Source organism: Vipera berus (assembly GCF_964194415.1).
Source record: "Vipera berus genome assembly, chromosome: Z".
NCBI classification, from domain to species: Eukaryota; Metazoa; Chordata; class Lepidosauria; order Squamata; family Viperidae; genus Vipera; species Vipera berus.
In genome coordinates this window covers 3,683,452-3,711,341 of record NC_138205.1, presented here as the reverse complement: position 1 = coordinate 3,711,341, position 27,890 = coordinate 3,683,452, and the positions used below count along the sequence as shown (strand labels likewise).

General features: G+C 45.3%; 2 protein-coding genes across 5 annotated transcripts; one reads left to right on the top strand and one right to left on the bottom strand.

The window, feature by feature from the left end:
- Positions 1-1,273: 1,273 nt before the first annotated feature.
- LOC308677951 (proteasome activator complex subunit 1-like) lies at positions 1,274-16,717 on the top strand. The gene is made up of 11 exons (XM_081344675.1): positions 1,274-1,587; positions 2,459-2,491; positions 3,788-3,850; positions 5,645-5,746; positions 8,405-8,471; positions 10,160-10,257; positions 10,346-10,414; positions 11,098-11,165; positions 12,719-12,773; positions 12,880-12,966; positions 15,765-16,717. Exons 1-11 carry the CDS (start codon positions 1,549-1,551, stop codon positions 15,843-15,845), a joined length of 762 nt encoding a protein of 253 aa, XP_081200801.1. The 5' UTR covers positions 1,274-1,548; the 3' UTR covers positions 15,846-16,717.
- Positions 15,939-27,890, bottom strand: LOC308677954 (ER membrane protein complex subunit 9-like). Of its 4 annotated transcripts, none has more exons than XM_081344678.1 (7): positions 27,802-27,890; positions 26,001-26,067; positions 25,638-25,848; positions 21,767-21,843; positions 21,578-21,647; positions 19,660-19,754; positions 15,939-16,917 (listed from the first exon to the last, which is right to left on the bottom strand). In XM_081344678.1, the coding sequence occupies exons 3-7, from the start codon at positions 25,845-25,847 to the stop codon at positions 16,737-16,739; spliced, it is 633 nt and encodes a 210-aa protein (XP_081200804.1). In that variant the 5' UTR covers position 25,848; positions 26,001-26,067; positions 27,802-27,890; the 3' UTR covers positions 15,939-16,736. The 4 variants fall into 4 exon arrangements, with proteins under 4 accessions (XP_081200804.1, XP_081200806.1, XP_081200807.1 ...); XM_081344680.1 differs by having other exon boundaries at positions 27,806-27,821; XM_081344681.1 differs by lacking the exon at positions 27,802-27,890 and adding an exon at positions 27,727-27,759.

Below are 27,890 nucleotides of genomic sequence, written 5' to 3'. Positions count from 1 at the left end.
CCGAGGTTGCCTACCCCTGGTCTATCCCATCTATCTCCATTTTTCTATATTTCCATTTTTCTAATCTATATCTGTGTTTGTCTCCATTTTTGTATATTTCCATTTTCTATATTTCCATTTTTTCCATATTATCTATCTATCCATCCATCCATCCATCCATCCATCCATCTATCTCCATTTTTCTATATTTCCGTTTTTTCCATATTATCTACATCTATCTATCTATCTATCTATCTATCTATCTATCTATCTATCTATCTATCTATCTATCTATCTATCTATCCATCTCTCTATTCATCTATCTATCCATATCTATCTATCTCAGCCTTCCATCCTTCCGAGGTAGGTAAAATGAGGACCCAGATTGTTGGGGGCAATTAAGCTGACTTTGTAATAATGCCGCTTGGGGTGTGTGTGAAAGCCCTAATAAGCAGGCATATACATAGAATGAAGGCTACTGCTAAGCTTGTAAGCTGCCCTGAGTCTTCAGAGAAGGGCGGGATATAAATGGAATTAAAATAAAAAATAAATAAAATATCTATCATCTATCTATCTATCTATCTATCTATCTATCTATCTATCTATCTATCTATCTATCTATCTATCTATCTATCATCTATCTATCTATCTATCATCTATCTATCTATCTATCTATCTATCTATCTATCTATCTATCTATCTATCTATCTATCTATCTATCTATCTATCTATCTATCTATCTATCTATCTATCTATCTATCTATCTATCTCCATTTTTCTATATTTCCATTTTTCTATACCTACCTACCATCTCTACTATCTACCTACGTGCATTTTGCCATCCATCCATCCATCCAATCCAATCCAATCCAATCCAATCTGGCTGTCTGGCTGGGGAATTCTGGGAGTTGAAGTCCGCAGGTCTTAAAGGGGCCAAGAGTGGAGAAATTCAGCCTAGTAGAGAATTCACCCCACCGACCCGAAACGCCGCGGCAAATCCAAGGACCGCGCCCGACGGACGCCGAACCCCGGGTCTCAGCAAGCCGCCCCCCCCCCCCACGCCGTGTGCCCTTCCCCCAATTCCTTTCTTTTGCAATCGCGGAGGATCCGAAGCGCTTCTGCCCAAGAAAGCCCCGCGGGTGGGCAGGGGCCGTGGACAGCGCCCGGCCTACCTCGCAAGGCGGTTGTGAGCGCCTGCGTGTGTGCAGGACCGGGAATCGCCCCGCCTGGCCGCCTCGCCCCGTTGCTGCCAATTGGGGAGCCTGCAAAACAGCGCTGCACACAAAGCCGCCGGTGCATTTGCAGCAGGGGAGGCTGGCCGGCTGCACCGGTTGGATGTCGACCTGACGATCCACCCGGCCCCGGCCCCGCCTCCCTGCGCCGGGAAGCCCTGCCCGGTTTTGTTTTTTTTCCCCTCTCCTCCCGCTTCTCTTTCGTTTTCGCTTCGCGCCGAGCTTGTGCCAGCCGCTTCCCGGGTCCGCCGCCTTTGCACACACAAACCCAGACTCGGGTCAGCCGTTCAGACGTGCAAAAAAAACCCCTCCAAACCCCGCTGCTCCCCCACTTCCGATGGCCACCCTGGAGATCTCCCCCGAGTGCGAGGCGCAGGTAAGCGGGGGAGGGGTTGCTGCTTCCCCTGTTGGACTCCCGCCTGGAGGGTGGCTGAGCGGTTTGAAGGGGCTTTCCTTCCAATGGGAACAGTCCAGCACGGATCTTTTGGGGGATGTTTAGGGGAAGAGAAAGCTTCACCTGTTTGACTTCAGCCTGGAGGGTGACTGAGCGGGTCTAAAGGGCCTTTTTGTACCAACGGGAACCGCCCAGCATGGCTCTTTTTTTGGGGGGGGGTGTTTGGGGGGGAAGAGAAAGCTTCACCTGTTGGATTGCTCCCAGCAGCCAGGCAAGGGCCCCTGCTAAAATGGAGAAGGGGGAGCTTGGATTGGGCAAAGAAATCAGAGCAGGATCTGGGGGAGGGGGGGGTCAGGACCTGTTTGAGGAGAGAAAGCTTCACCTGTTGAATTGTTTCAAGCAGCCAGGGAGGGGACTTGCTAAAATGGAGAAGGGGGGGCGGAGAGAAGGGGCAAAGAAACCGGAACAGGAACCCCAGATCAGAGTTCAGGCCCCGGGCTGTTTTGGGGGTAGGCGAGGTGTTTGCATTAGGGTCAGTAGGGAGAAAGCTTCCCCAGTTGGATTGCTGTGGAGCCCCGGGCCTGAAATGGAGGAGGGGAGTAGGCTTGGACCTGTGTGTGTGTGTGTGTGTGTGTGTGAATCAGATCAAGGTCCCCAGTTCAGAAGCAGGCAGGGAGGGGCTATCTTGGCACCCCATCCCGTCCCCTGTCAAAACAGCCGGCTGAGCGAGACGTCCAACAGGTGTAGGGGGAGATCGGGTGTCCCAGCGCCTGGCCAGGCGCCCGGGGTCCTCTTCTGCGCCAGAAAGTTTTCGCTTTCTTTCCCCATCCTTGTTTCTCTTTCTCTTCACCAGGTGAAGTCCTTCAAGGAGCACCTTTGCGTCCAGGTGAGAAATTGGGGGGGGGTTACGGTTTTCCTCCTCTCCACACCCACACAGACACACAAACATACACACACGCACAACACATACAGCCTGAGAAAATCTGTGCCGTGCTGAGTCCACTTGTGGGGTGCATAGTCGCTCTTCAATTCCTCTGCCTTCCGCTTCGTGGCTTCCTCTAATGACGCCCCCCCCCCCACATCCCAGCAAATGTAGAGAACGTACAGAAATAAGGAAATGCAGAAATAAAAGACCAGAAATCAATAACAACAATAATAATACAGCAACGAAACGACAAATAATAGCAGCAATAATAAGACGGTGGAAATGGACTGACTTTACTTTTTAAGGTTGAAAGAAAAAGAAGAAACAGAATATTTTCAAACTTCGGACCCATTTTATCCACGGTTAGAGAAAAGATTTAGGGATTTAGAATTTAATTTGTATTAGCGAACGAGAAACTCAGACAACATGTTTTGTTAAATGATTACTATTGAATTGTCTAAAAAATAATAAAACTTTATATAAAAAAAGAAAGAACACACAGAAATAAAACAGAAATAAGAAGATCAGATGAAAGGGCCAGAAATCAAAATAATAATAATAATAATAATAATAATAATAATAATAATGATGATGATGATGATGATGATGATGCAACAAACTAACAATAAACAGCAACAAAACAATATTAAATTGATATAATTTTTTAAATTGTTTTTAACTTTTGTATTTTTCGTTTTAATCACCCTGTAAACCGCCCTGAGTCCTTCGGGAAAGGGCGGTATATAAATATAATAAAATAAATAAAATAGCAAAGAAACAACAATAATGTAACAACAACAATAAAAATAATATATTTTCTATATATGGCTGACTGTGCGATCAACCAGCCATATTAATATGTAAAGGTGGTTGCAGATGTGGGTTATTGGCACCAAACCTTTTAGTCCCATAAAACATTAAAATTGTAAAACATTTTTGATTTTGTTGAATGTAAAATGTTTCTTATGTCACTGAATGTAAAATGTTTTTAATTTCGTTGAATGTAAAATGATTTTTTATTTCCTTGAATGTAAAACGTTGGTGTTTTTTTTTTATTTCGTTGAATGTAAAATGTTTTCATTTCCACTTGAGGTAAAATGTTTTTCAATTTCATGTCATGGGTAACAAGACCACGTTCGGCGCATCCCCAAAATGGACCCCTGGTTCTTTTTTTTCCTCCTTTTTCCTTTTTTTTCTTCTTTTCCTTTGGCTGTTTGGAATCCACTCAAAACTTTTAACCTTTCCTTTCTTCCTGAGGCTGAAGAACTTGTTTCCAGAAGATTTCCCGAGAAAGTTGTGGAGCTCAGTAATTTTCTGAAGGTGAGGCTGGCCTTCTGGCAGACGTAGCAATGAAAATTAAAAAGATTAAAAAGAATCGTGAATTATCGGGGCGGGGAAAGGATTGAAGACACAATTGTCTGCAAACCCCCCCCCCCCGAAAAACCTCAAAATCTGCAACCGAGCCATGCAGCTAGTCCTCAAGTTATGGCCACCAATGACCCCAAAATTTCTGTCGCTAAGTGAAACATTTGTTAAGTGAGTTTTGCCCCATTTGAGCTCTCTGACCCAGACTGAGAATTTTAACTCGGGTTTTATTTTCAGGGATAATTTAATCTTTTAATTCTCTTTTAACTTTGTATTTTATATTGATGTGATTTTAAAATGCCCTGTAAACTGCCCGTCCTTCGGGAAAGGGCAGTATATAAATCTAATAAAATCTAAAATCTAAATTTTACCCACCTTCCTTGCCACGGTTGTTAAGTGAATCACTGCAATTTTTCAGTTAGTAAACCCGGTTGTTAAGTGAATCCAAAGGGGACCACAGGAGACATAAGTATGAGTTCGTTGCCAAGCGGCTGAGTTTGGATCACGCGACCACTGGAGATGCGGCAACGGCCGTTAAGTGTGAAAAAAACGGTCCTAACTCAGCTTTTGTCAGTGTTGTTGTAACTTTGAACAGTCACTAAATGAAATGGACTATTTCCATTAGGTCTGTCATTCATACGGCCTGTGCGATAAAAGGGCAATATTAAATTAAAATTTCTCAAGCACCAACAAGAAAAGAAACAAATAATGGTAACAAAATATTTTTTTAAAAAAAAAATCAGTTACTGTTTTGGGAAATCTCTTGATTCAGTCGCTAAAATAATTGATAGATTTCATCTGTTTGGTAGGATTGGCCTAAAAATAGATTAAATGGCAATTATTAGCTTTGGAGGATGAACGGGCTAATAATTCCCAATTTTCAAGGTTAAATTCCAACATCTATTGTGGATGGGCTTGTGGACTTCAACTCCCAGAATTCCTCAGCCAGGCTGAGGAAATATGGGAGTTGAAGTCCACAAGTCATAAAAGGGCCAAGTTTGAAGAGCCCTGGTCTGGATCCAAGCCCGCAGTTTCATCAAAATGGCTGACTGAGGAATTCTGGGAGTTGAAGTCCACAACTCATTAAAGGTGCCAAGTTTGAAGACCCCTGGTCTGGATCCAAGCCCGCAGTTTCATCAAAATGGCTGACTGAGGAATTCTGGGAGTTGAAGTCCACAAGTCATAAAAGGGCCAAGTTTGAAGACCCCTGGTATAGACAATGCCCAAGTTACGACTATTCCTATAGTAGCCATTCCAAATTACAGTGATGCTAAAAAAAGTAAGTTACAGCCAGTCCGTTGCAGCATTTCTAGGGTCACATGATCAAAATTTGGGCGCTTGGCAACTTGTGACAGTTGTGGTGTTGTGTGGCGGCGTCACCTTCCCAACCAGCTTCAGACAAAGTCAGTGGGGGAAGCTGAATTCGCTTAACAACTGGGCTTAACGCTTGCTTAACAACAGCAGGAAAAAAAAAAAGGTCATAAAATTGGATGTAGCTCACTTAGCAACTGCGTTGTTTAGCGACGGACGTTCTGCACCCAATTGCGGTGGTAAGTTTGAGGGCTGCCTGTATTACACCTGTCGAGTTGAGTTTTCCTACCTTCCTTGATTGTCTTCTTCCTGAAAGATTCTGAGGGGAAGGAAAAACCAAGCGGGCCCCGAGTTCGAATCCCATCTGCCACCCAATCTCAGATTAAGGGATTGAGCTCGTCAAGCAGGGAGCAAAATATCTCCGCTGTCTCTTTCTAGGCCCCTGAGTTGAACGTGGCGGATCTCATTTCGCTCCGGGCTGAGTTAGATATTCCCGTGCCGGATCCCAAGAAGGACGAGGAACGTCGCAAACAGAAGGAGGTAAGCGGAACCCACAATTATTGCGTTGAAGGTTGTAACTTTCAGGTGGACTTTTTTGGCGCATGAAATCGTGGCTGCTCTTTGCCCGATCCTCTCTCTGGACCACATGCAAATAATCCATTGACTTGAATGGCTTGCAAAGCGGATGTGGGTTACGGTAGTTATTCGTAATCCTGGTTTGTTTGGCTGGTAAATTGGCAAAAATCCTTTGCAGGGTCTGAAAATCCTATTTTGGCAACCTGATTACCATGCAGAGAGGTCTTAGAGCAGAAGAGACTGGTCAACCATTTGTATGAAATGGTCTTGGGTTTCCTGCCTGAGCAGAGGGTTGGACTAGATGACCTCTAAGGTCCCTTCCAGCTCCTATTCTATTCTATTCTATATTTTTTCTATTCTATTCTGCATTTTATTATTCTATTCTATTCTATTCTATTCCTTATTTTTATTCTCTTCTCTTCTATTATTCTATTCTATTCTATTCCATATTTACTCCTATTCTATTCTATTCTATTCTATTCTATTCTATTCTATTCTATTCTATTCTATTCTATTCTATTCTATTCTATTCTATTCTATTCTATTCTATTCCTTATTTTTATTCTATTCTCTTCTATTCTATATTCTGTAATCTCCTATTCTATTCTATTCTATTCTATTCTATTCTATTCTATTCTATTCTATTCTATTCTATTCCATATTTACTCCTATTCTATTCTATTCTATTCTATTCTATTCTATTCTATTCTATTCCTTATTTTTATTCTATTCTATTCTATTCTATTCTATTCTATTCTATTCTATTCTATTCTATTCTATTCTATTCTATTCTATTCCTTATTTTTATTCTATTCTATTCTATTCTATTCTATTCTATTCTATTCTATTCTATTCTATTCTATTCTATTCTATTCCTTATTTTATTATTCTATTCTCTTCTATTCTATATTCTGTAATCTCTATTCTATTCTATTCTATTCTATTCTATTCTATTCTATTCTATTCCTTATTTTTATTCTATTCTATTCTATTCTATTCTATTCTATTCTATTCTATTCTATTCTATTCTATTCTATTCTATTCCTTATTTTTATTCTATTCTATTCTATTCTATTCTATTCTATTCTATTCTATTCTATTCTATTCTATTCTATTCTATTCTATTCTATTCTATTCTATTCTATTCTATTCTATATTTTACTATTCTATTCTATTCTATTCTATTCTATTTTCTGGGCACTTTGAGAGGGGTGGACTTCAACTCCCAGAATTCATAGCTTGCTGGGGAATTCAGGGGGTTGGAGTCCACCCCTCTTAAAGTGGCAAAATCCAGACCTGGAGGACAGATTCTCATCCCAGAAAAGTCTGTTGACTCTAAAAGTTCTGGATCTTTTGTGTCCCTGAACTGATTCTTATCCCTGATCCGCTCTGGAGATCCCTTCAGGGAAGATTGATTGCTCCTTCCCTTCCCCCCCTCCCCCCCTCCCCCCCTGGTTCCCCAAGAGACCCAGTCAAGCTTGCAAAGGGCAAAAAACTCCCTTCTTTTTCCAAACTGGAATTCAACCAGTCGAAGAAAAGAAGTTGATCCTGTTAACGATTCCAGCCCGATTTAATTTCTACCTTCTCCTCTGCCCAGAGGGATAAAGGGAATTTCTTGGCACCGACTTAATGGTTAAGTAACGCTTGGGATTTTTTGATTATTATGATTATTATTATTTTTTATAATCTACCCTGCCCTGTTGGGAAACGGCTGTGGGGTGCCCTACTTCTCCCACACCCTGTTTTTGCCCTGGCAGTTCTTTTGAGCGTGACGAAAGGCGTTTTAAATCTCGAAAGCTCTGGCAGGCCCGTAATTGATTTCCACAGGTCGTCCTCCACTTAACGAGCATAGTCAGGCCCAGTTTTGGGTTGCTAAATGGAAGGTCCCCTTTTAATGTGCAAAATCTCATTTTCATCATGTCACCCTTTCTCCCTCCTCATCTCCTTCCTTCCTCTCTCCCTCCCTCCTCTTTCCTTCTTCTTTCCTTCTTTCTTTCCCTCCCTCCCTCCTTCCTTCTCCCTCCTTCCCTCCCTCCGTTCTTCCTTCCTCCTCCTTTCCTTCCCTCCCTCCCTCCCCCTCTTCCTTCCTTCCTTCCTTCCCTTTCTCCCTCCATTTCCTCCTCCCTTTTCTCCCTCCCTCTATTCTTCCCTCCCTCCCTCCCTCCTTCCTTCCCTCCCTTCCTCCTCCTTTCCTTCCTTCCTTCCTTCCTTCCTTCCTTCCTTCCTTCCTTCCCTTTCTCCCTCCTTTTCCTCCTCCCTTTTCTCCCTCTTTCCTTCCCTCCCTCCCTCCCTCCCTTCCTCCTCCCTCCCTTCCTTCCTTCCTTCCTTCCTTCCTTCCTTTTCTCCCTCCTTTTCCTCCTCCCTTTTCTCCCTCCTTCCTTCCCTCCCTCCCTCCTTCCTTCCCTCCTTCCTTCCCTCCCTCCCTTCCTCCTCCTTCCCTCCCTCCCCCTCTTCCTTCCTTCCTTCCTTCCTTTCTTCCTTCCTCTCTCCTTTTCCTCCTCCCTTTCCTCCCTCCCTCTAATCTTCCCTCCCTCTCTCCCTGCCTTCCTTTCTTTCTCTCTCCCACCCTTCCTCCCTTCTCTCCCTCCCTCCATCCATCCTTCCTTCCCTCCCTCCCTGCAGAAAGAAGAGAAGGAGGACAAAAAAGAAGAGAAGAGTTCTAAGAAGGCGTCGGAGGACGAAGAAAAAGGTACAGAGGAGTTGAGAGGCCTTTATAGGGAAAGTCAGAGAATCCACGGTATTCCCAAGCCGAGCCTCGCGCGGAAGCCCTTGACAAGGTCAAAAAAGTTACGATGGGGCTCACGACTGAAGCTCTGTCCCTTTTTGATGTGTATTAAAAAGGGGCGGGTCTTCTGGAAGAGTGTTTTTCAAGCTGGGCCCCTTTAAGATGGATGGACTTCAGCTCCCAGCTGGCTGCGGAATTCTGGGAGTTGAAGTCCAGCCGTCTTAAAGGGGCCAAGCTTGAAAAACTGCTGCTCTAGACCAGGGGTCCTCAAACCTGGCCCTTTTATGACTTGTGGACTTCAACTCCCAGAATTCCTCAGCCAGGCACGCTGGCTCAGGAATTCTGGGAGTTGAAGTCCACAAGTCATAAAAGGGCCAAGTTTGAAGACCCCTGCTCTAGACGTTTTAATTTTTTTTTATTTATTTTTTTAACTAACACAATCCCATGAGAAGACGGGATCAAGACGGGAGCTGAGCAGACCAGCTTCCTGGGTGAGCAGCTGAGTTGAACTGGGTTTAGTGAGGCGGGAAGAGGCCTCTGGCGGAGGGTGTGAAGGCAATTTAGCGTTGCACCATTATTTAAAAAGAAAAAACACCTCCTTGATTAACAAGATCTGCCTGTGCAAAGTTCCTAAGCTGAATCTCTTCTTTTTTTTAGTAGTAGTAGTAGTAGTAGTAGTATTTCTGACCACAAATCCCAGTTTTATTAGCTAGGTGCCAGTCTGAGCAAGTTTACAGGGCGGCCTGAACTTAAAACTGTTCATTTAGTGACCTGAGGAACAAAATTGAGCCTCTTTTTTTTGGTGTTTAAAAAGTCAGTTTTGCCCCATTTTACAACATTCGTTGCCTTGTCTAGGGCAGGGGTCTTCAAACTTGGCCCTTTGGTGACTTGTGGACTTCAACTCCCAGAATGCCTCAGCCAGCGTGAGGGAATTATGACCCTTTAATGACTTGTGGACTTCAACTCCCAGAATTCCTCAGCCAGCATGAGGGAATTATGACCCTTTGATGACTTGTGGACTTCAACTCCCAGAATTCCTCAGCCAGCGTGCCTAGCTGAGGAATTCTGGGAGTTGAAGTCCACAAGTCATCAAAGGGCCAAGTTTGAAGACCCCAACTTGTGGACTTCAACTCCCAGAATTCCTCAGCCAGGCACGCCAGCTGAGGAATTCTGGGACTTGCAAGTCCACAAGTCATCAAAGGGCCAAGTTTGAAGACCCCTGATCTAGGGACTCCTGCCTGAGCAGTGGGTTGGACTAGAAGACCTCCAAGGTCCCTTCCAACCCTGTTATTCTGTTACCATGTTCCGTCCTTCACATGTTTTAGCCTCCAGCTTCCTAGTTTTTCTTTCTTGCTCGATCACTGGAGGTTTTTTAACTGTTTGTCTGAAATGGCGTAGGGTTTCCTGCTTGAGCTGGGGCTGGACTAGAAGACCTCCAGGGTCCCTTCCAACTCCGTTAGTCTATGTTCTAAGTCGAGGACTAGCTGATAACGGAACGCAACAAAACTCTTCTAACCTTTCCATCGGGGAAGTAGTATATTTTCCTCTTCCGTTTTCCACATCGGGTGTAAGGGCAGCCATATTTTTCCCAGCGGCCTTTGCAAACAAAAAACCCAATCCTGGTCTCTGAAGTGGCTCTCCTCCTTTCCCAGCTCCACCGTGTGGTCCGGTTTGCCACAACGACAAGATCACGGCTCTGCTGAACCGGGTCAAACCCGAGATCCAGGGCGCCAAAGAAAAACTGAACGTGGTGAGCAACTGCACGGGATCCCGGCTGGTTGTCTTTGCAGGTTTACAGGAAAGACACTGAGCTGGGATCTGGTCTCTTTTTTCCCCAGATTTCTCTCTGGCTGCAGCTTCTCGTTCCGCGGATTGAAGACGGGAACAATTTTGGGGTTGCGGTGCAGGTGAGTTGCCCTTGTTCCCCCAACCCCCCAGTTCTTTTTTCTTTGAAAATATTCAGATAATTTTCAGAAACTGCCTTCCACCATTACATCAGTATTTCTCAAGCTCAGCAGCTTTAAGATGGGTGGGACTTCAACTCCCAGAATTCCCCAGCCAGCCATGCTGAGGTCCACCCCTATGAAAGCATACTGGCTGAGGAATTCTGGGAGTTGGTCCATCCATCTTTAAGCAGGTTAGCTAGAGAATTCTGGGAGCTGAAGTCCACCCATCTTAAAGCATGGTGGCTGAGGAATTCTGGGAGTTGAAGTCCACCCATCTTAAAGCATGCTGGCTGAGGAATTCTGGGAGTTGAAGTCCAGCCATCGTAAAGCATGCTGGCTGAGGAATTCTGGGACTTGAAGTCCAGCCATCGTAAAGCATGCTGGCTGAGGAATTCTGGGAGTTGAAGTCCACCCATCTTAAAGCATGCTGGCTGAGGAATTCTGGGAGTTGGAAGTCCACCCATCTTAAAGTAGGTTAGCTAGGGAATTCTGGGAGTTGAAATCCACCCATCTTAAAGCTGCTGAGTTTGAGAAACACTGCTTTACCTTATAATTACAATTAAATTATTATTTTTCCTTTCTCTCTCTCCCCTCCCTCCCTCCCTCTCCCCTTCCCTCTCTTTCTCTCTCTCTCTCTGTTCTAGGAAAAAGTATATGAATTGTTGACCTCAGTTCGGACGAAGCTGGAAGGATTTCAAACACACATCTCCAAGTAAGTCATTCAGACGCTGAGGGCAAAGGGAGAGGTTTCCAAGCTGAGCCATGCTGGCTGAAGAATTCTGGGAGTTGAAGTCTGCGACTGATAAAAGAGCCGAGGTTCCCTACCCCTGGACTAGGCTAAAAAAAAGGAAAAAATAATCACCTTAAATCTCTCTGCCACGATTTAAAAGAACAGAACTGTTTGCTGCTGGTGAGCTGAACTTTCAGGCGTGCAAATCTTATTTTAATCGTTTTAATAGTTCAACCTTGGACCTTGCTTTAGTCCTAAATTGCAAGTCACTCCAAAGGAAACCGCCTTCTTCCACTGCACTAATCTCCTTGCCCTGAGATCCAGCGGCGATAAAACGGGAGACACGTCCCAGAGATCGGTCAGATTATGGAACAATCAGATCTGGCCCAACAAGAGAGACCGGTGGAGCGATGAATTCTTGCATCAGAAATCCCAAGGGCACCGAGGCCTCAATCTGCAGCTCGGATCGAATCGTGTCTTCAGCTCTGCAACTGGCAAAAATGCAGATTTTTTAAAAAAAAATATTTAAAAAGTTTTCCTGGCAGGGATGGGAAACACCATCCTCTGGAGGAGGGATAGGCAACTTGGCTTTTATGTCGTGTGGACTTCAACTCCCAAAATTCCTGAGTCAGCATTGCTGGTTCAGGAATTCTGGGTATTGAAGTCCACAAGTCATAAAAGAGCCAAGGTTGCCTAACCCTGCTCTAGAGTCTAGACTAGAATTCTGTCTCCTGGTGATTGGCCCAAAGTCACCCAGCTGGCTTTCATTGCGAAGGCGGGACTAGAACTCACCGTCTCCTGGTGATTGGCCCGAAGTCACCCAGCCGGCTTTCCTGGCTAAGGCAGGACTAGAACTCACTGTCTTCTGGTGATTGGACCAAAGTCACCCAGCCAGCTTTCCTGGCTAAGGCAGGACTAGAACTCACCATCTCTTGGTGATTGGACCAAAGTCACCCAGCCAGCTTTCCTGGCTAAGGCGGGACTAGAACTCACCGTCTCCTGGTGATTGGACCAAAGTCACCCAGCCAGCTTTCCTGGCTAAGGCGGGACTAGAACTCACCGTCTCCTGATGATTGGACCAAAGTCATCCAGCCAGCTTTCCTGGCTAAGGCGGGACTAGAACTCACCGTCTCCTGGTGATTGGACCAAAGTCACCCAGCCGGCTTTCCTGGCTAAGGCAGGACTAGAACTCCCCGTCTCCTGGTGATTGGCCCAAAGTCACCCAGCTGGCTTTCATACCTAAAGCAGGACTAGAACTCCCCGTCTCCTGGTGATTGGCCCAGTCACCTAGCTGGCTTTCATGGCGAAGGCGGGACTAGAACTCACCACCCCCTGGTTTCTAACCCCCACAACAGCCCTGCAAGGTAGGCTGGGCTGACAGGAAGGGACCAGCCCAGAGTCCACCTAGGGAGCTTTTATGGTTGTGGGAAGACTAGAGCCCGAGACTCCACTGACGTCACCCGGCTTTCTCTCACGGTGAAAATGTGCCCTTAATTCCCTGAGATTTAAATTCCCTTTTCTCGTCCACGTCTTAGGTATTATTCTGAACGGGGCGACGCCGTGGCCAAAGCTGCTAAGAGTCCCCACGTGGTATGTCTCCCTCCCTCCCCGTTCGAGCTTTGCCTTCCGTCGCCGAAACTCGAAACAGTGTCATGGCTGAAACGCTGTTTGTTCCTTCTCTCCCCGTCGCTTACAGGGCGACTACCGCCAGCTGGTCCACGAGATCGACGAAGCGGAATATGCCGAAATCCGATTCATGGTCAACGAACTGAGAAACATTTACGTGAGTCCTTTGTGGGGACGTCAATGCTGAGGCCGTTTCACCCAACATTTTTTATTTCCTCCCCCCCCAAAAAAACAACACACTGAACGATGACCTCAATATCCCCCCCCCGAGAGCTGCAGAATTCTGTACAGGGGTTGCCGAAGGCGTGTTTTATTTCCACAATTTTTTTTTCCAAAACTGCCACCTTTCACAGAAATCTCTCCAAAATTGGCCAACTGGGAGCACCAAGGATGGTGCGGAGAGATACGCGTTCCTCTCTTAACCCTCCCCTTGATCCGTCGGCCGAGGAACTTCGGAGAAATTTAGAGAGACAACCGACGGCCGAAAAAGACCCGGTCGTCCCTCAAGTCTGCCCTTTGTTTTTTTTTTTAAATTTGTTCTTGTTTTCTTTTTAATGAATTAATTTATTTCTTATTAATGACTCTAGTCCCTGTTCGTTTAGTGACCATCCAAAGTCACGACGGCACTGAAAAAAAAAAGACCCGTTTTTCACACTTATGGCCAGGGGTCTTCGAACTTGGCCCTTGGATGACTTGTGGGCTGTTGGCTGAGGAATTCTGGGAGTTGAAGTCCACAAGTCATCAAAGGGTCATAGTTCCCTCACGCTGGCTGAGGAATTCTGGGAGGTCCACAAGTCATCAAAGGGCCATAGTTCCCTCACGCTGGCTGAGGAATTCTGGGAGTTGAAGTCCACAAGTCATCAAAGGGTCATAGTTCCCTCACGCTGGCTGAGGAATTCTGGGAGGTCCACAAGTCATCAAAGGGCCATAGTTCCCTCACGCTGGCTGAGGAATTCTGGGAGTTGAAGTCCACAAGTCATCAAAGGGTCACCATTCCCTCACGCTGGCTGAGGAATTCTGGGAGTTGAAGTCCACAAGTCATCCAAGGGCCAAGTTTGAAGACCCCTGCAGCATGCCCAGAGTCACGTGATCAAAATTCGGACGCTTGTCAACTGACTCACATTTGTGACGGTTGCAGCATCCCGAGGTCGCGTGATCCCCTTTTGCGACCTTCTGACAAGCAAAGTCAATGGGGGTAGCCAGATTCGCTTAACGACCGTGTTACTAACTTATCACCTGCAGGGATTCGTTTAGCGACGGCGGCAAGATAGGTTGTAAAAATGGGGCAAAATTCACGTAACTGTCTCGCTTAGCCTCAGAAATGTTGGGCTCCCTTGTGGTCGTAAGTCGAGGACTTACCTGTATTTTTTTAAGGTGCCTGGGCATCTCGAAAATATCTCACTCTCACCCCCACACACCCCGTAAGAGGGGAACCATAACCTGTTCCCCAACTCCCAAGTATTGCTGGGATCATACATCCCCCCACTGACCAGATTGATTACAGATCCAGTTTTTGATTCGTAGTTTAGCTTACAGCACTATGAATTGTCTAATCTGCGAAAAGGGAAAGGTGAGTGCCATGATAGCAGTCCTCCAGTATTTGAGGGTTTGCCACAACGAAGAGGGGGTGGGGGTCAACCTGTTCTCCAAACACCCCCCCCCCCCCCCCCCGTGAAGGCAGGAGAAGAAGCAACGGATGGAAACTGATCAAGGAGAAAAGCAACCTGGAATTAAGGAGAAACTTCCTGGCTGTGAGAACAATTAATCAATGGAACAGCTTGCCACTAGAAGTTGTAGGTGTTCCAACACCTTAGCAGGGGGTTGGACTAGATGACCTCCAAGGTCCCTTCCAACATCATCATCATTATTATTATTATTATTATTATTATTATTATTATTATTTATTTATTTATTTATTTACATTGGAGGTTTTCAAGAAGAGATTGGACAGCCATTTGTCTGAGATGGTATAGCTTCTCCTGCTTGGGTAGGGGACTGGACTAGAACAGGGCTTTTCAACCAGTGGTACGGGTACCACCTGTGGTACATTGGCACCTGGCGGGTGGTACGCGACCCTCCTAGAAAAGTGGTAGCGGGGGAGGGGAATGAGCTGAACCGGTGGCAGCACCGCACAAGCCTGAGCGAGAGACGGCTGGAGCTAGGCGACTGGGGGTACACTCGGGTGTTGCCATATCCTAAAAGTGGTACAGTGGGTGAAAAGGTTGAAAAGCCCTGGACTAGATGACCTCCAAGGTCCCTTCCAACTCCGTTATTCTGTTATGGTGGATACGGGAGAAAAGTAATCTGAAGTCCACACCTTTTAAAATTGCCACGTTGCATTCCATATTTTCTGTTCTGTTCTATTCCGTTCCGTATTTCCTATTCTATTCTATTCTATTCCATTCTTTCTGTTCTCTATTCTAATTTTATTCTATTTTATTCTATTCTATTCCATATTTTGCTCTGTTGTAATTCTATTCCATTCCATTCTTTCTGTTCTCTATTCTTATTTTATTCTATTTTATTCCATTCCATCTTTTCTGTTGTTCTATTGTAATTCTAATTTTATTCTATTCCTTATTTCTATTCTATTCTATTCCATTCCATTCTTTCTGTTCTCTATTCTAATTTTATTCTATTTTATTCTATTCTATTCCATATTTTGTTCTGTTGTAATTCTATTCCAATCCATTCTTTCTGTTCTCTATTCTTACTTTATTCTATTTTATTCCATTCCATCTTTTCTGTTGTTCTATTGTAATTCTAATTCTATTCTATTCCTTATTTCTTTTCTATTATTCTATTCTATTCTATTCTATTTTATTCTATTCTATTCCATTCCATATTTTCTGTGGTTCTATTGTAATTCTAATTCTATTCTATTATCTACTCTATTCTTATTCTGTTCTATTCTCTATTCTACTGTTACTCTTATTCTGTCCTCTCTCTTCCTAGGCTGTGACCTATGACAGCATCCTGAAGAATTTCGACAAGATTAAGAAGCCCCGAGATGAAAACAAAGGGATGATCTACTAAACGGTTCAGCCAGCCATCAGGTCACTTTCCGGACCCTTTTTGCCTTCCCTGATCCACTTGATTCTCTTTAAATAAACAGATCTTTAAAACGAGTGGCGAGAGGAAACGTTTAATTCGGGTCCTAAGCGAAGAATGGCAGTTGGGCTTCCCTCTCTGGAATCCGACGCGTTTTATAAATATAAAACCTTAAACTGCGCCGATGAAATAAAATCTTCTGACGTTCCAGGTAGTCCTTGATTTACGAGAGTTTGTTTAGCGACTGCTCAGTTAACGGGACTGGAAAAAAAAGTGACTTAAAAGACTTAACGACCGCTGCAGCCTCCCAGCGGTCACGCGCTCAAAATTCAGATGGTTCATACTTAACGACGGTCGCTGGGACCCCCTTTTGCAACCTTCTGACAAGCAGAGCCAAGGGGGAATTCACTTAACAAGCGGGTTACTAACCTCCCAGATACAGTGATTCAAGAAAGGTCGTAAAACGGGGCAAAAACTCATTTTAACCAACATCTCGCTTAGCGACCGAAACGTTGGGCACAATTTGTGGTCGTAAGTTTGAGGACTACCTGAATAAAACGGTGAGGGGGTAAAATCCCTCCTTTTTAAAAAAAAAACAATTTTGTTGGCGTTGCTTTTGCAAAGATGGAATAAATTTAAAAAACACAAATTTTGAAGCAAATTCATCCTTTTTCTTCTTCAAGAGAGGTGTCTCATTGTTGGGCGGGAGGAGATAACACAGTCAAGATGGCCGCCCTGCCGTTAAAAAGGGGTGGGGCCTTGATCACATGACCCCCTGGCTTCTATCTGGGCTGATCCGACATCCCGGATGCTCCCAATGAAGCTGGAGGGAACCAGGTTTAATTAAGATCCTTGCAAACCGGCCCGGCTGCTCCTTCAAGCGCTGCCATTGGCTACCGATACCAACTGGGCGATTTCCGTGTTCAGCTGCTGATTGGTCCAGTCTTGTCTGATGTCATCCAGGTGGCTATCGAAGTCGACCAATCGGGAGTACACTTTGGCCTCCAGGAGGGACTTGCAGATGTGGCGAGAGGCTTCCCAGTCGGACCACATGACCCTGAAAACATCAAAAAGCGGTCAAGAAGAGATCGAAGAGCGATTTGTCCTGAACGGGGATAGGATTTCCTGCTTGAGCACGGGGGGGGAGGGGCGGGAGGGGGTTAGGCTAGAGGACCTCCAGGGTCCCTTTCAACTCTGTTCTATATTTCTGAAAAAGGAGACTTGAATGTTAACGGGTGGAGCAGGGGTAATTCCCTCGTTCTGATACATTGCCTCTTGGTTAAGTCGTAACTGACTTTTAACACTCTTTATGAAGCAAAGAAGGGTTCCTGGAATTGGGTATGTCTAGTTTAATGAAGGGAAGGTATATTACCGGGGTCTTCAAACTTGGCCCTTTTTGTTTATTGAAAAGTTTTATAAAAGTTACAATATTATCCCATCCCCAACCCACCCCTAAACCCCCCTCCCCCATTTCCCAAAGCTGATTACAGGGTTACAAATATATAATAATCATAATCTAACTAACATTAATCAACTATGTAAATAGCCAAATACATAATACACTTTAACTCGCCTATAACATAATTACAAACACTCTAAAAATATCCAACTTATAAAAGAAATTTAAATTATAACAATCTAAAATTTACTCATAAGCTAAATGGAACTTTTTGGTCCCATATTTTTTCTGAATATAATCTATCCATCTTCTCCAAACCGAAATGTATCTTTCTTGTGAATGATCCTTCAAGTAAGCAGAAATCTTAGCCATTTCTGCTAAATTTGGCACTTTTAAGCTTCCATTCCTCTATAGTAGGCAGGCAGTCCTTCTTCCAATATTGCCCTACCAATAACCTCGCAGCTGTTATCAAATTCAACATCAAGTTAATTTCTTTAGTATCACAATCTGTAATAACACCCAATAAAAATAATAAGGCCAGGGGTGACATGATGGCCTTTTGCAATATTTGAGGGGCTGCCACAAAAAAGAGGGGCGGGGGTTTCCACCTCTTCTCCAACGCACCTGAAAGAAGAAGAGCCAACGGATGGAAACCAGTCAAGGAGAGAAGCCACCCAGAACTAAGGAGAATTTTCCTGACAGTGAGAACAATTAACTGGTGGAACGACTTGCCACCAGGAGTTGTGAATGCTCCAACACTGCAAGTTTTTAAGTAGAGCTTGGACAACCATTTGTCTGAAATGGTATATAGGGCAGAGGGGTCTTCACACCTGGCCCTTTTATGACTTGTGGACTTCAACTCCCAGAATTCCTTAGGCAGGCACGCTGGCTGAGGAATTCTGGGAGTTGAAGTCCACAAGTCATCAAAGGGCCATAGTTCCCTCACGCTGGCTGAGGAATTCTGGGAGTTGAAGTTCACAGGTCATAAAAGGGCCAGGTTTGAAGACCCCTAGTATAGGGTTTCCTGACAGAGCAGGGGTTCGGGCTAGAAGACCTCCAGGGTCCAATTCTGTTATTCTATCCTATTCTAAACCAGAGTTGGCTGAGCTGACATGGGACTTGCCTGCAAAGGATGTTTGTTACCCATCTTAAGGGCTTGGTTCGTAATACACAATCATTGGAAGCCTATGGAGACCCCAAGGGCTTATAAACTGTGGAGACACGAAATAATAATAATAATAATAATAATAATAATAATAATAATAATAATAATAATAAGAAGAAGAAGAAGAAGAAGAAGAAGAAGAAGAAGAAGAAGAAGAAGAAGAAGAAGAAGAAGAAGTAGTTGGAAGGGACATTGGAGGTCATCTAGTCCAACCCCCTGCTCAGGCAGGAAACCCTATACCATTTCAGACACATGGCTGTCCAGTCTCTTCTTACAAACTTCCAGTGTTAGAGCATTCACAGCTTCTGGAGGCAGGTTGTTCCACTGGTTAATTGTTCTCACTGTCAGGAAGTTTCTCCTTAGTTCTAGGTTGCTTCTCTCCTTGACTAGTTTCCATCCGTTGCTTCTTGTCCTGCCTTCAGGGGCTTTGGAGAATAGCCTGACTCCCTCTTCTTTGGGGCAGCCCCTGAGATACTGGAACACTGCTATCATGTCACCCCTCACCCTTCTCTTCTAAGATGAGAGGTGAATCTGTAAGGCTGGATAAAGCACAATACCCCTGAATAATCCTTGGGCACGGAATGCCAATCCAGACAGTCCTCAATTTACAAGCATTTGCTTAGTGACTGCAAAAAAAAAAAAGTCTTATGACTCTTTTTCGCACAACTATTGCAGCATGCCCCACGGTCACGTGATCCAAACTCGTCTCCTTGGGCAACTGACTCATATTTATGACAGTCGCAGCGTCCCGTGTTTGTGTGTGTGTGTGTGTGTGTGTGTATGTGTGTGTGTGTATCATGTGATTCCCCTTTTGCGACCTCCTGAGCAAGTGAAGTCAATGGGGGAAGCCGTGAGAAGGCAGGTCGTGAAACGGGACAAAGCCCACTTTAACAGCCCTCTCGCCAAGCGACAGAAATGTTGGGCTCCCCTGCGGTCGTAAGTCGAGGAGTGTGTGAAACGATATGGAAACAAAAGACATTATTTTCCCCACGAACGGCGTTTGGCATCGACAGGTTTTAGCGATCGTTTTATTCCCCTCTTTATCTCAAGCCTTTTAATGTTTTACCCTTGTCGTTTCTTCCTCCTCGTTTGCACTCTCTATTAATGTGGCTTCAAGGAAACCGTATGAGGATCTTTTGTGTGTGTGTGTGTGAGAGAGAGAGAGAGAGTGTGAATACTACTGCAAGATTACTTGTAAGTAAGGGTTGTGTAAGCCATCGGTAGCTGCAACTCACAGGTTCTTGTCTTTAGGAAGCCACTGGCGATCTCTCTGCTCCAAGACGGTGAGGGGAGGAAGCCGAGGGTTTATCGTGAACTTGCGGTTATCCAACTGGGGAAGGAATTAAGGGAGGAAAAAGCAAATCAAGGCCTCTCTTTACTCTAGAGCAGGGATCTTCAAACTGGGCCTTTTTGTGACTTGTGGACTTCAACTCCCAGAATTCCTCAGCCAGGCACGCTGGCTGAGGAATTCTGGGAGCTGAAGTCCACAAGTCATAATAGGGCCAAGTTTGGAGACCCCTGCTCTAGAGCAATCCCGTGGCAGGAGACAGCATGAGCAGAGAAGAGGATGTTTGCAGCTCAAGGCTGGGCTGTGGGTCCTTGGGGATCGCTGAGTTGGGTGGTTTCGTTGCAGAAGTTTCATGACTCAACTAGGGAACATCGTCGGTGCTAGAAGGGAGGGGGGTTTGAGTAAACCTCTAGCACTGATGATGTTCCCTAGTTGGGTCATGAAAAGTCTGCAAGGAAACCACCCAGCTCAGAGAGCACCAAGGACCCCACAGTTCTCCTCCTCCTCCTCTCCATAAACCCCACTCCCTTCTAGCACTGATGACATGACCCAGTTGGGTCATGAAACATCTGCAAGGAAACTACCAAACTCAGAGAGCACCAAGGGCCCCCCCAACCCTCCTCCTCCTCCTCCTCTCCACAAACCCCACTTCCTTCTAGTAACTGATGACGTTCCCTAGCTGGGTCGTAAGATGTCTGCAAGGAAACTGCCAAGCTCAGAGAGCACCAGGACCCCTCAGCTCCTCCTCCTCCTCTTCTTCCTTCACCTCCTCTTCCTCCTCTTCACAACCCCCCTCCCTTCTAGCACTGATGATGTTCCCTAGTTGGGTCATGAAACGTCTGCAAGGAAACCCCCCAGCTCAGAGAGACCACCAGAAAACCCAAAGCCCTTTTCCCTTTCCTCCTCCTCCTCCTCGCACTCCTAGCCCTAATGATATCACCTCATTGGGTCATGAAAAATCTGCAAGAAAACAGCCAAGCTCAGAGAGCATCAAGGACCCCACAGCCCTCCTCCTCCTCCTCCTCCTCCCACCTCCTCTTCCTTCTCCTTGCAAGCCTGACTCCTCCTAGCACTGATGATGTTCCCTAGTTGGGTCATCAAACGTCTGCAAGGAAACCGCCCAGCTCAGAGAGAGTGCCAAGGACCCCACAGTCAGTCCTTCCTTCCTTCCTTCCTTCCTTCCTTCCTTCCTTCCTTCCTTCCTTCCTTCCTTCCTTCCTTCCTTCCTTCCCTTCCCTTCCCTTCCCTTCCCTTCCCTTCCCTTCTAGCACTGATGATATTCCCTAGTTGGGTCATGAAACATCTGCAAGGAAACCGCCCAGCTCAGAGAGAGCGCCAAGGACCCCACAGTCCTTCCTTCCTTCCTTCCTTCCTTCCTTCCTTCCTTCCTTCCTTCCTTCCTTCCTTCCTTCCTTCCTTCCTTTCCTTCCTTCCTTCCCTTCCCTTCCCTTCCCTTCCCTTTCCTCCTAGTACTGATGATGTTCCCTAGTTGGGTCGTCAAACGTCTGCAAGGAAACCACCCAGCTCAGAGAGAGCGCCAAGGACTCGACAGTTCAACCCTGAGCTATAAATATTCTGCGGTGTCCAATCGGAGCCGGTCATGGGGACCAGAGGCTTAATCTTCCAAGCTTTCCGACTTATGCTGGAGCACGTCCTCAGGCCATTTCCCTCTCTCTTATCCCCAGAATGTGTGCACGGGGCCGTTCCTGGCGTGCTATTTATGTGGTGCCTGGAGGACTATATCTTGGATCCCGCTACGTTACCCTGGCACACGTATGTTTCCCTTCATTCGTGCAAATATTGTCTTCTATCGGTGTCCCTAAGATCGGCCCATCCAGACCTTCCCGATCCAGGCAGCGCCTCACCATGATCAGCACCGCCTCGTCACACAGTTCAGCAATCCGCGCTGCAGTCCTTTGTGCCAGGGTGGTAGGGCTGCAGTGGTGGTGGTGGGGGGAGCGGGGGGGGGGAAAGAAGGGAAGGAGTCAGAGAAACTTTGGGAAGGAAAGAGATCTATCCCTTCGCCAACGTTCTTCCTCCTTCTTCAAACTCACCTTTTGTCATCCATCCCAGGGTTTGCCTGGTAATAGCCAGCAAGGAACAAATTGGATTCGGCGCTCCAGGAATCCACCTGCAAAAAGCATAAATGCCCGGGTTGGCAACCTGTTGGATTCAGGAGGAGGGTTAGGATAGCGTTTTTCAACCTTGCCCACGTTAAGAGGGGTGGACTCCCGCTCCCAGAATTCCTCAGCCAGCATGCTTTAAGATGGGTGAACTACAACTCCCAGAGTTCCCCAGCCAGCACTTCAGTTTCCCATTTAATTGTCCAGGCACCCAGCCCACCTTTAATTCACTTATTAATTTAGCTCGTGGCAGCTTATGTTTTCACTTTGCTGAAGTCAAGATATATTACTGGGGTCTTCAAACTTGGCCCTTTGATGACTTGTGGACTTCAACTCCCAGAATTCCTCAGCCAGCATGCCTTAAGATGGGTGAACAACAACTCCCAGAGTTCCCCAGCCAGCACTTCAGTTTCCCATTTAATTGTCCTGTCACCCAGCCCACCTTTAATTCATGTATTAATTTAGCACATGGCAGGTTATGTTTTCACTTTGCTGAAGTCAAGATATATTACCGGGGTCTTCAAACTTGGCCCTTTGATGACTTGTGGACTTCAACTCCCAGGATTCCTCAGCCAGGCATGCTGGCTGAGGAATTCTGGGAGTTGAAGTCCACAAGTCCTAAAAGGACCAAGTTGGAAGAGCCCTGATATATTACATCTACTGCATTCCCGTCATCTACTAAGAAAGTTACCCTATCAAAAAAAGTGACAAAGGTAATCCAGCCATACAAGTAGTCCTTGACGTGGTATCGTAAGAGTCATGACTCATGTTTAACTTGCTCAACTTACATTCATTTAGCGACCGTTCGTAGTTACGATGGCACAGGAAACAAGTGGCTTACGACCGTTTCTCACACATACGACCATTGCACCATTCCCGTGTGCTCACGCGATGAAAGCTCAAGGCACTTATTTTATTTATTATTTATTTATTGATGGGATTTATATCCCGCTATCTCCCGAAGGACTCAGGGCGGCTAACAACAAAACATATAATAAGTACAGAAATCAAGATAAAAATAAAATTGAAATCATCTGTGCAATAAATTAAAATTAAAGAATTAAAAAATAAATTAAAAATTCTAAATATAAATTAATTAAAATGCCTGTCAGTCCAGGTCAGCCTGGTGGAACAGGAGTGTTTTGAGGCCGTGGCGAAAGGATTGGAGGTTTTGGGCCATCCGAAGCTCAGGGGGGAGCTGATTCCATAGGGCTGGCGCTCCCACAGAGAAGGCCCTCCCCCTGGGGGTCGCCAACCGACATTGCCTAGCTGACGGTACCCTGAGGAGGCCTTCTCTGTGTGAGCGTACTGGACGATGGGAATTTGTTCCCGGCAGCAGATGGTCCTGCAAGTATCCCGGACCTAAGCCATGTAGGGCTTTAAAGGTAAGTACCAGCACCTTAAATCTCACCCGGAGGGCAACTGATAGCCAATGCAGCTCACGCAGGAGGGGTGTGATATGGGAGTATCGGGGTGCTCCCATCACAACCCGTGCAGCTGCATTCTGCACCAGCTGAAGCCTCCGGGTGGTCTTCAAGGGCAGCCCCATGTAGAGAGCATTACAGTAATCTATACGGGAGGTAACGAGTGCGTGGGTGACTGTACGTAGGGCATCTCGGTCCAAAAAGGGGCGCAATTGGTATATAAGGCGAATCTTTGCAAATGCCCCCCTAGCCACGACTCCAATATGATCTTCAAAACTGAGTCGTGAATCTAGGAGGACGCCCAGATTGCGTGCTCTATCAATGGGAGGTAACATCTCTCCTCCTATAGTCAGAGATGGAACCTCTTGGACTAAACGAGATGACGGTATGTACAGCCACTCAGTCTTGGCCGGGTTGAGTCGAAGCCTGTTTTCTCCCATCCAAATCTGTACTTGGCCATATTTATGACGGTTGCCTTGTCCCGGGGTCATGCAATCCCCTTCTGCGATCTTACGACCAGCAAAGTCAGTGGGGAATCCAGAACAACTACATTACTAACTTAAGAACTGCACTGATTCTCTTAACAAGGATGGCAAGGAAAGAAAGTCGTAACACGGGGCAAAACGGGCTGGGGAATTCTGGGAGTTGATGTCTGCCGTCTTAAAAGTGGCCCAGGTTAAAAAAAAAAAACCACAGTCCTGACAGTTTGCAAACTGCAAAAGAGATAATTGTGAGACTTGTGGTCCTGTAAATAATTGGCCAGATGTACCCATCCCGTTAAGCCAAGGTTTCTTGAATTTAAAAAAAACAAACTTCTCTTCGCCCCGTGTACGAATTCGGACTTTGCTTTGGCTGCTGAATAAAAAGTAATCCTTGATATGCGATACGGAACTTGAGCCCAAAACTTCTGTTGCTAAGAGTTTAAGTGAATTTTGCCACGTTTTACGGCCCTTCCTTGCCACAGTTGTTCTGTGAATCCCTGCAGTTGTTAAGTTTGTAACACGGTTGTGAAGTGACTCTGGCTTGACTCTGGTTTGTCAGGAGGTCGCAAAAGGGGATCCCTTAATCCCAGGGCTAAGTGATAAATAGCCATCATAAATAGGAGTCACTTGCCAAGCATCTGAATTTTGTTCACATGACTGTGGGGAAGCTGCAATGATTGTTAAGTGTGAAAAACAGTCATAAGTCTCCTATTCTATTCTATTCTATTCTATTCTATTCTATTCTATTCTATTCTATTCTATTCTATTATTCTATTCTATTCTATTCTATTCTATTATTCTATTCTATTCTATTCTATTCTATTCTATTCTATTCTATTATTCTATTCTATTCTATTCTATTCTTTTCTATTCTATTCAATTCTATTCTATTCTATTCTATTCTATTCTATTCTATTCTATTCTATTCTATTCCTTATTCTATTCTATTCTATTCTATTCTATTCTATTCTATTCTATTCTATTCTATTCTATTCTTCTATTCTATTCTATTCTATTCTATTCTAATCTATTATTCTATTATTCTATTCTATTCTATTCTATTCTATTCTATTCTATTCTATTATTCTATTCTATTCTATTCTATTCTATTATTCTATTCTATTCTATTCTATTCTATTATTCTATTCTATTCTATTCTATTCTATTCTATTATTCTATTCTATTCTATTCTATTATTCTATTCTATTCTATTCTATTCTATTCTATTCTATTCTATTCTATTATTCTTCTATTCTATTCTATTCTATTCTATTCTATTCTATTATTCTATTCTATTCTATTCTATTCTATTCTATTCTATTCTATTCTATTCTATTCTATTCTATTCTATTCTATTATTCTATTCTATTCTATTCTATTCTTTGCAATGCATGGCAGTGAAAGTTGGACCATAAGAAAGGCTGAGCGCCAAAGAATTGAGGCCTTTGAACTCTGGTGCTGGAGAAGACTCCTGCGAGTCCCTTGGACTGCAAGGCGATCAAACCGGTCAGTCCTAGAGGAGATCCACCCTGACTGCTCTTTAGAAGGCCAGATCCTGAAGTGGAAACTCAAATCCTTTGGCCACCTAATGAGAAGGAAGGACTCACTGGAGAAGAGCCTAATGCTGGGAAAGGTGGAGGGCAAGAGAAGAAGGGGACGACAGAGAACGAGATGGCTGGATGGAGTCACCGAAGCAGTAGGCATGAACTTAAAGGGACTCCAGAAGATGGTAGAGGACAGGAAGGCCTGGAGGAACGTTGTCCATGGGGTCGCGAGGGGTCAGACACGACTTCGCAGCTAACAACAAAATTCTATTCTATTCTGTATTTTCCATTCCATTCCACTCCACTCCATTCCATTCTTATTTTCCAGTCTATTCATGTTGAAATGACACACCTGGTTGAGGGCTACCTCCAGCATCACGGTGAGCGACAGGTTGTTGTGGAAAAGGGGGACACAGTCTGTGATGTAGAGGCATTCGGGGGGCCCAGCTGTGGGCCGGCGCTTGTGAGCCAGGAGGAGTCCATTCACCCCCACATGGGGATACCGAGCTGCATGGAGGCACATCTTGACGTACGCCCGAGGCGAGATCTCCACTTCGCCCATCCTGCCGAGCACAGAAGCCTTGCTGGGACGCTGCTTCGGAAGGTTATCCTAACACCCCCAACCCCTGCCCGCCAAAGTCTCCCCCACTCAATGCCCCTATGGCTGGGGATGACAGGAGTTGTAGTTGGCCCCAGCTGGATAGGACCACCTCACCTTAGTTCCTCAGAGGTTCTCTCTTCCTCCTATTCCAAAGGCGCCTTGGATGTCCGAATGGGGAAACCTGGGATGGTAAGGACAACATCCGGTGATATAAAATTAAAATGTTATACAACATATGATACAACAAGTGCAAAATCCAGTCTGAATATCTGGATGACTGTGCAATGAACATAATATATGATTAGTGTTGTGTAGAGTAGAGTAGTGTAGTGTAGTATAGTAAAGGATTAGTACAGTACAGATTAGATTTAGATTTAGATAACCTTTAATGTCATTTTTTTCCTGTGGGCACAACAGCACACGTTAAAAATCAAACTTAGTTGCTTCCTCTCAAAGTGTGCACCTACAATAACACACATTTAAAACATACTATATACAACATATGTACAGACCAGGGGTAGGCAACCTTGGCTCTTTTATGACTTGTGAACTTCAACTCCCAGAATTCCTGAGCCAGCCACGCTGAGGGGAAAGGGAGAGGTTAGCTGAGCCATGCTGGCTCAAGAATTCTGGGAGTTGAAGTCCACGATTCATGAAGGGGCCATAGTTCCCTCATGCTGGCTCAGGAATTCTGGGAGTTGAAGTCCCATGAGTCATAAAAGAGCCACGGTTGCCTACTCTTGGATAGACCTACACCCTTACATATAAGTTAGTTCTCGACTTACAACTCTTTGTTAAGTGACTATTCAAAGTTACAACAGCAGTGAAAAAAATGACTTGTGATTGTTTTTCACTCTTACGACCACTGCAGGCCACAAGATCAAAATTCAGACGCTTGGCAACTGACTCATATTTATGATGGTTGCACTGTCCCGGGATCATATGATCCCCTTTTGCGACCTTCCGACAAGCAAAGTCAGCGGGGGAGGCCAGATTCACTTAACAACCGTGTGACTTGCTCAACAACCGCAGTGATTGCCTTAACAACTGAGCGGTAAAACAGGGGAAAACTCACTTAACAAATGTCTGACTTAACAACAGGGTCTCCATACCTGGCCCTTTGATGGCTTGTGGACTTCAACTCTTAGAATTCCCTGGCTGAGGAACTCTGGGAGTTGAAGTCCACAAGCCATCAAAGGGCCAGGTTTGGAGACCCCTGCTTAACAAACACAAATCTTGGGCTCAATTTTAGTTGTAAGTCGAGGACTACCTGTAGATTATGTAATGATAATATATAATAAATAAAAGGTAAAGGTTCCCCCGCACATGCGTGCTAGTCATTTCCAACTCTAGGGGCCCGTGCTCATCTCCGTTTCAAAGCCGAAGAGCCAGCGCTTGTCCGAGGACGTCTCCGTGGTCACGTGGCCAGCATGACTGGACGCCAAAAGCGCACGGAACGCTGTTACCTTCCCTCCGGAGTGGTCCCTATTTTTCTACTTGCATTTTTACGTGCTTTCGAACTGCTAGGGTGGCAGAAGCTGGGACGAGTAACAGGCGCTCACTCTGTTATGCGGCACTCGGGATTCGACCTGCCAAACTGCCGACCTTCTGATCGACAAGCTCAGCGTCCTAACCCACTGAGCCACCGCGTCCCTTATATAATAAATACAATACACAAATACAATACACTACAATACAATAATATAATGTAATAATATAATAGTAATGTAATATGATATGATAACCAGGGTTGGGTAACTTCCAATGTGAGCCCCAACACTCCACTCCACTCCCCCCACCCCACCCCGGATCTTCACAGACTACAATGCCCATCGCTCACAGCCCACCCGAGGATGATGGGTGCGGTAGTCCCCCGCACACTTAACCCCCCCTCCCCCCGTCCCTGCGCATGTACCTACTGCCGCCACAAGCTCCGCCCTCTGTAAGAATGTTTCACTGGGCGCCTACGGATTGGCCAGCAACGATCCAATCCGAGCACAGCTT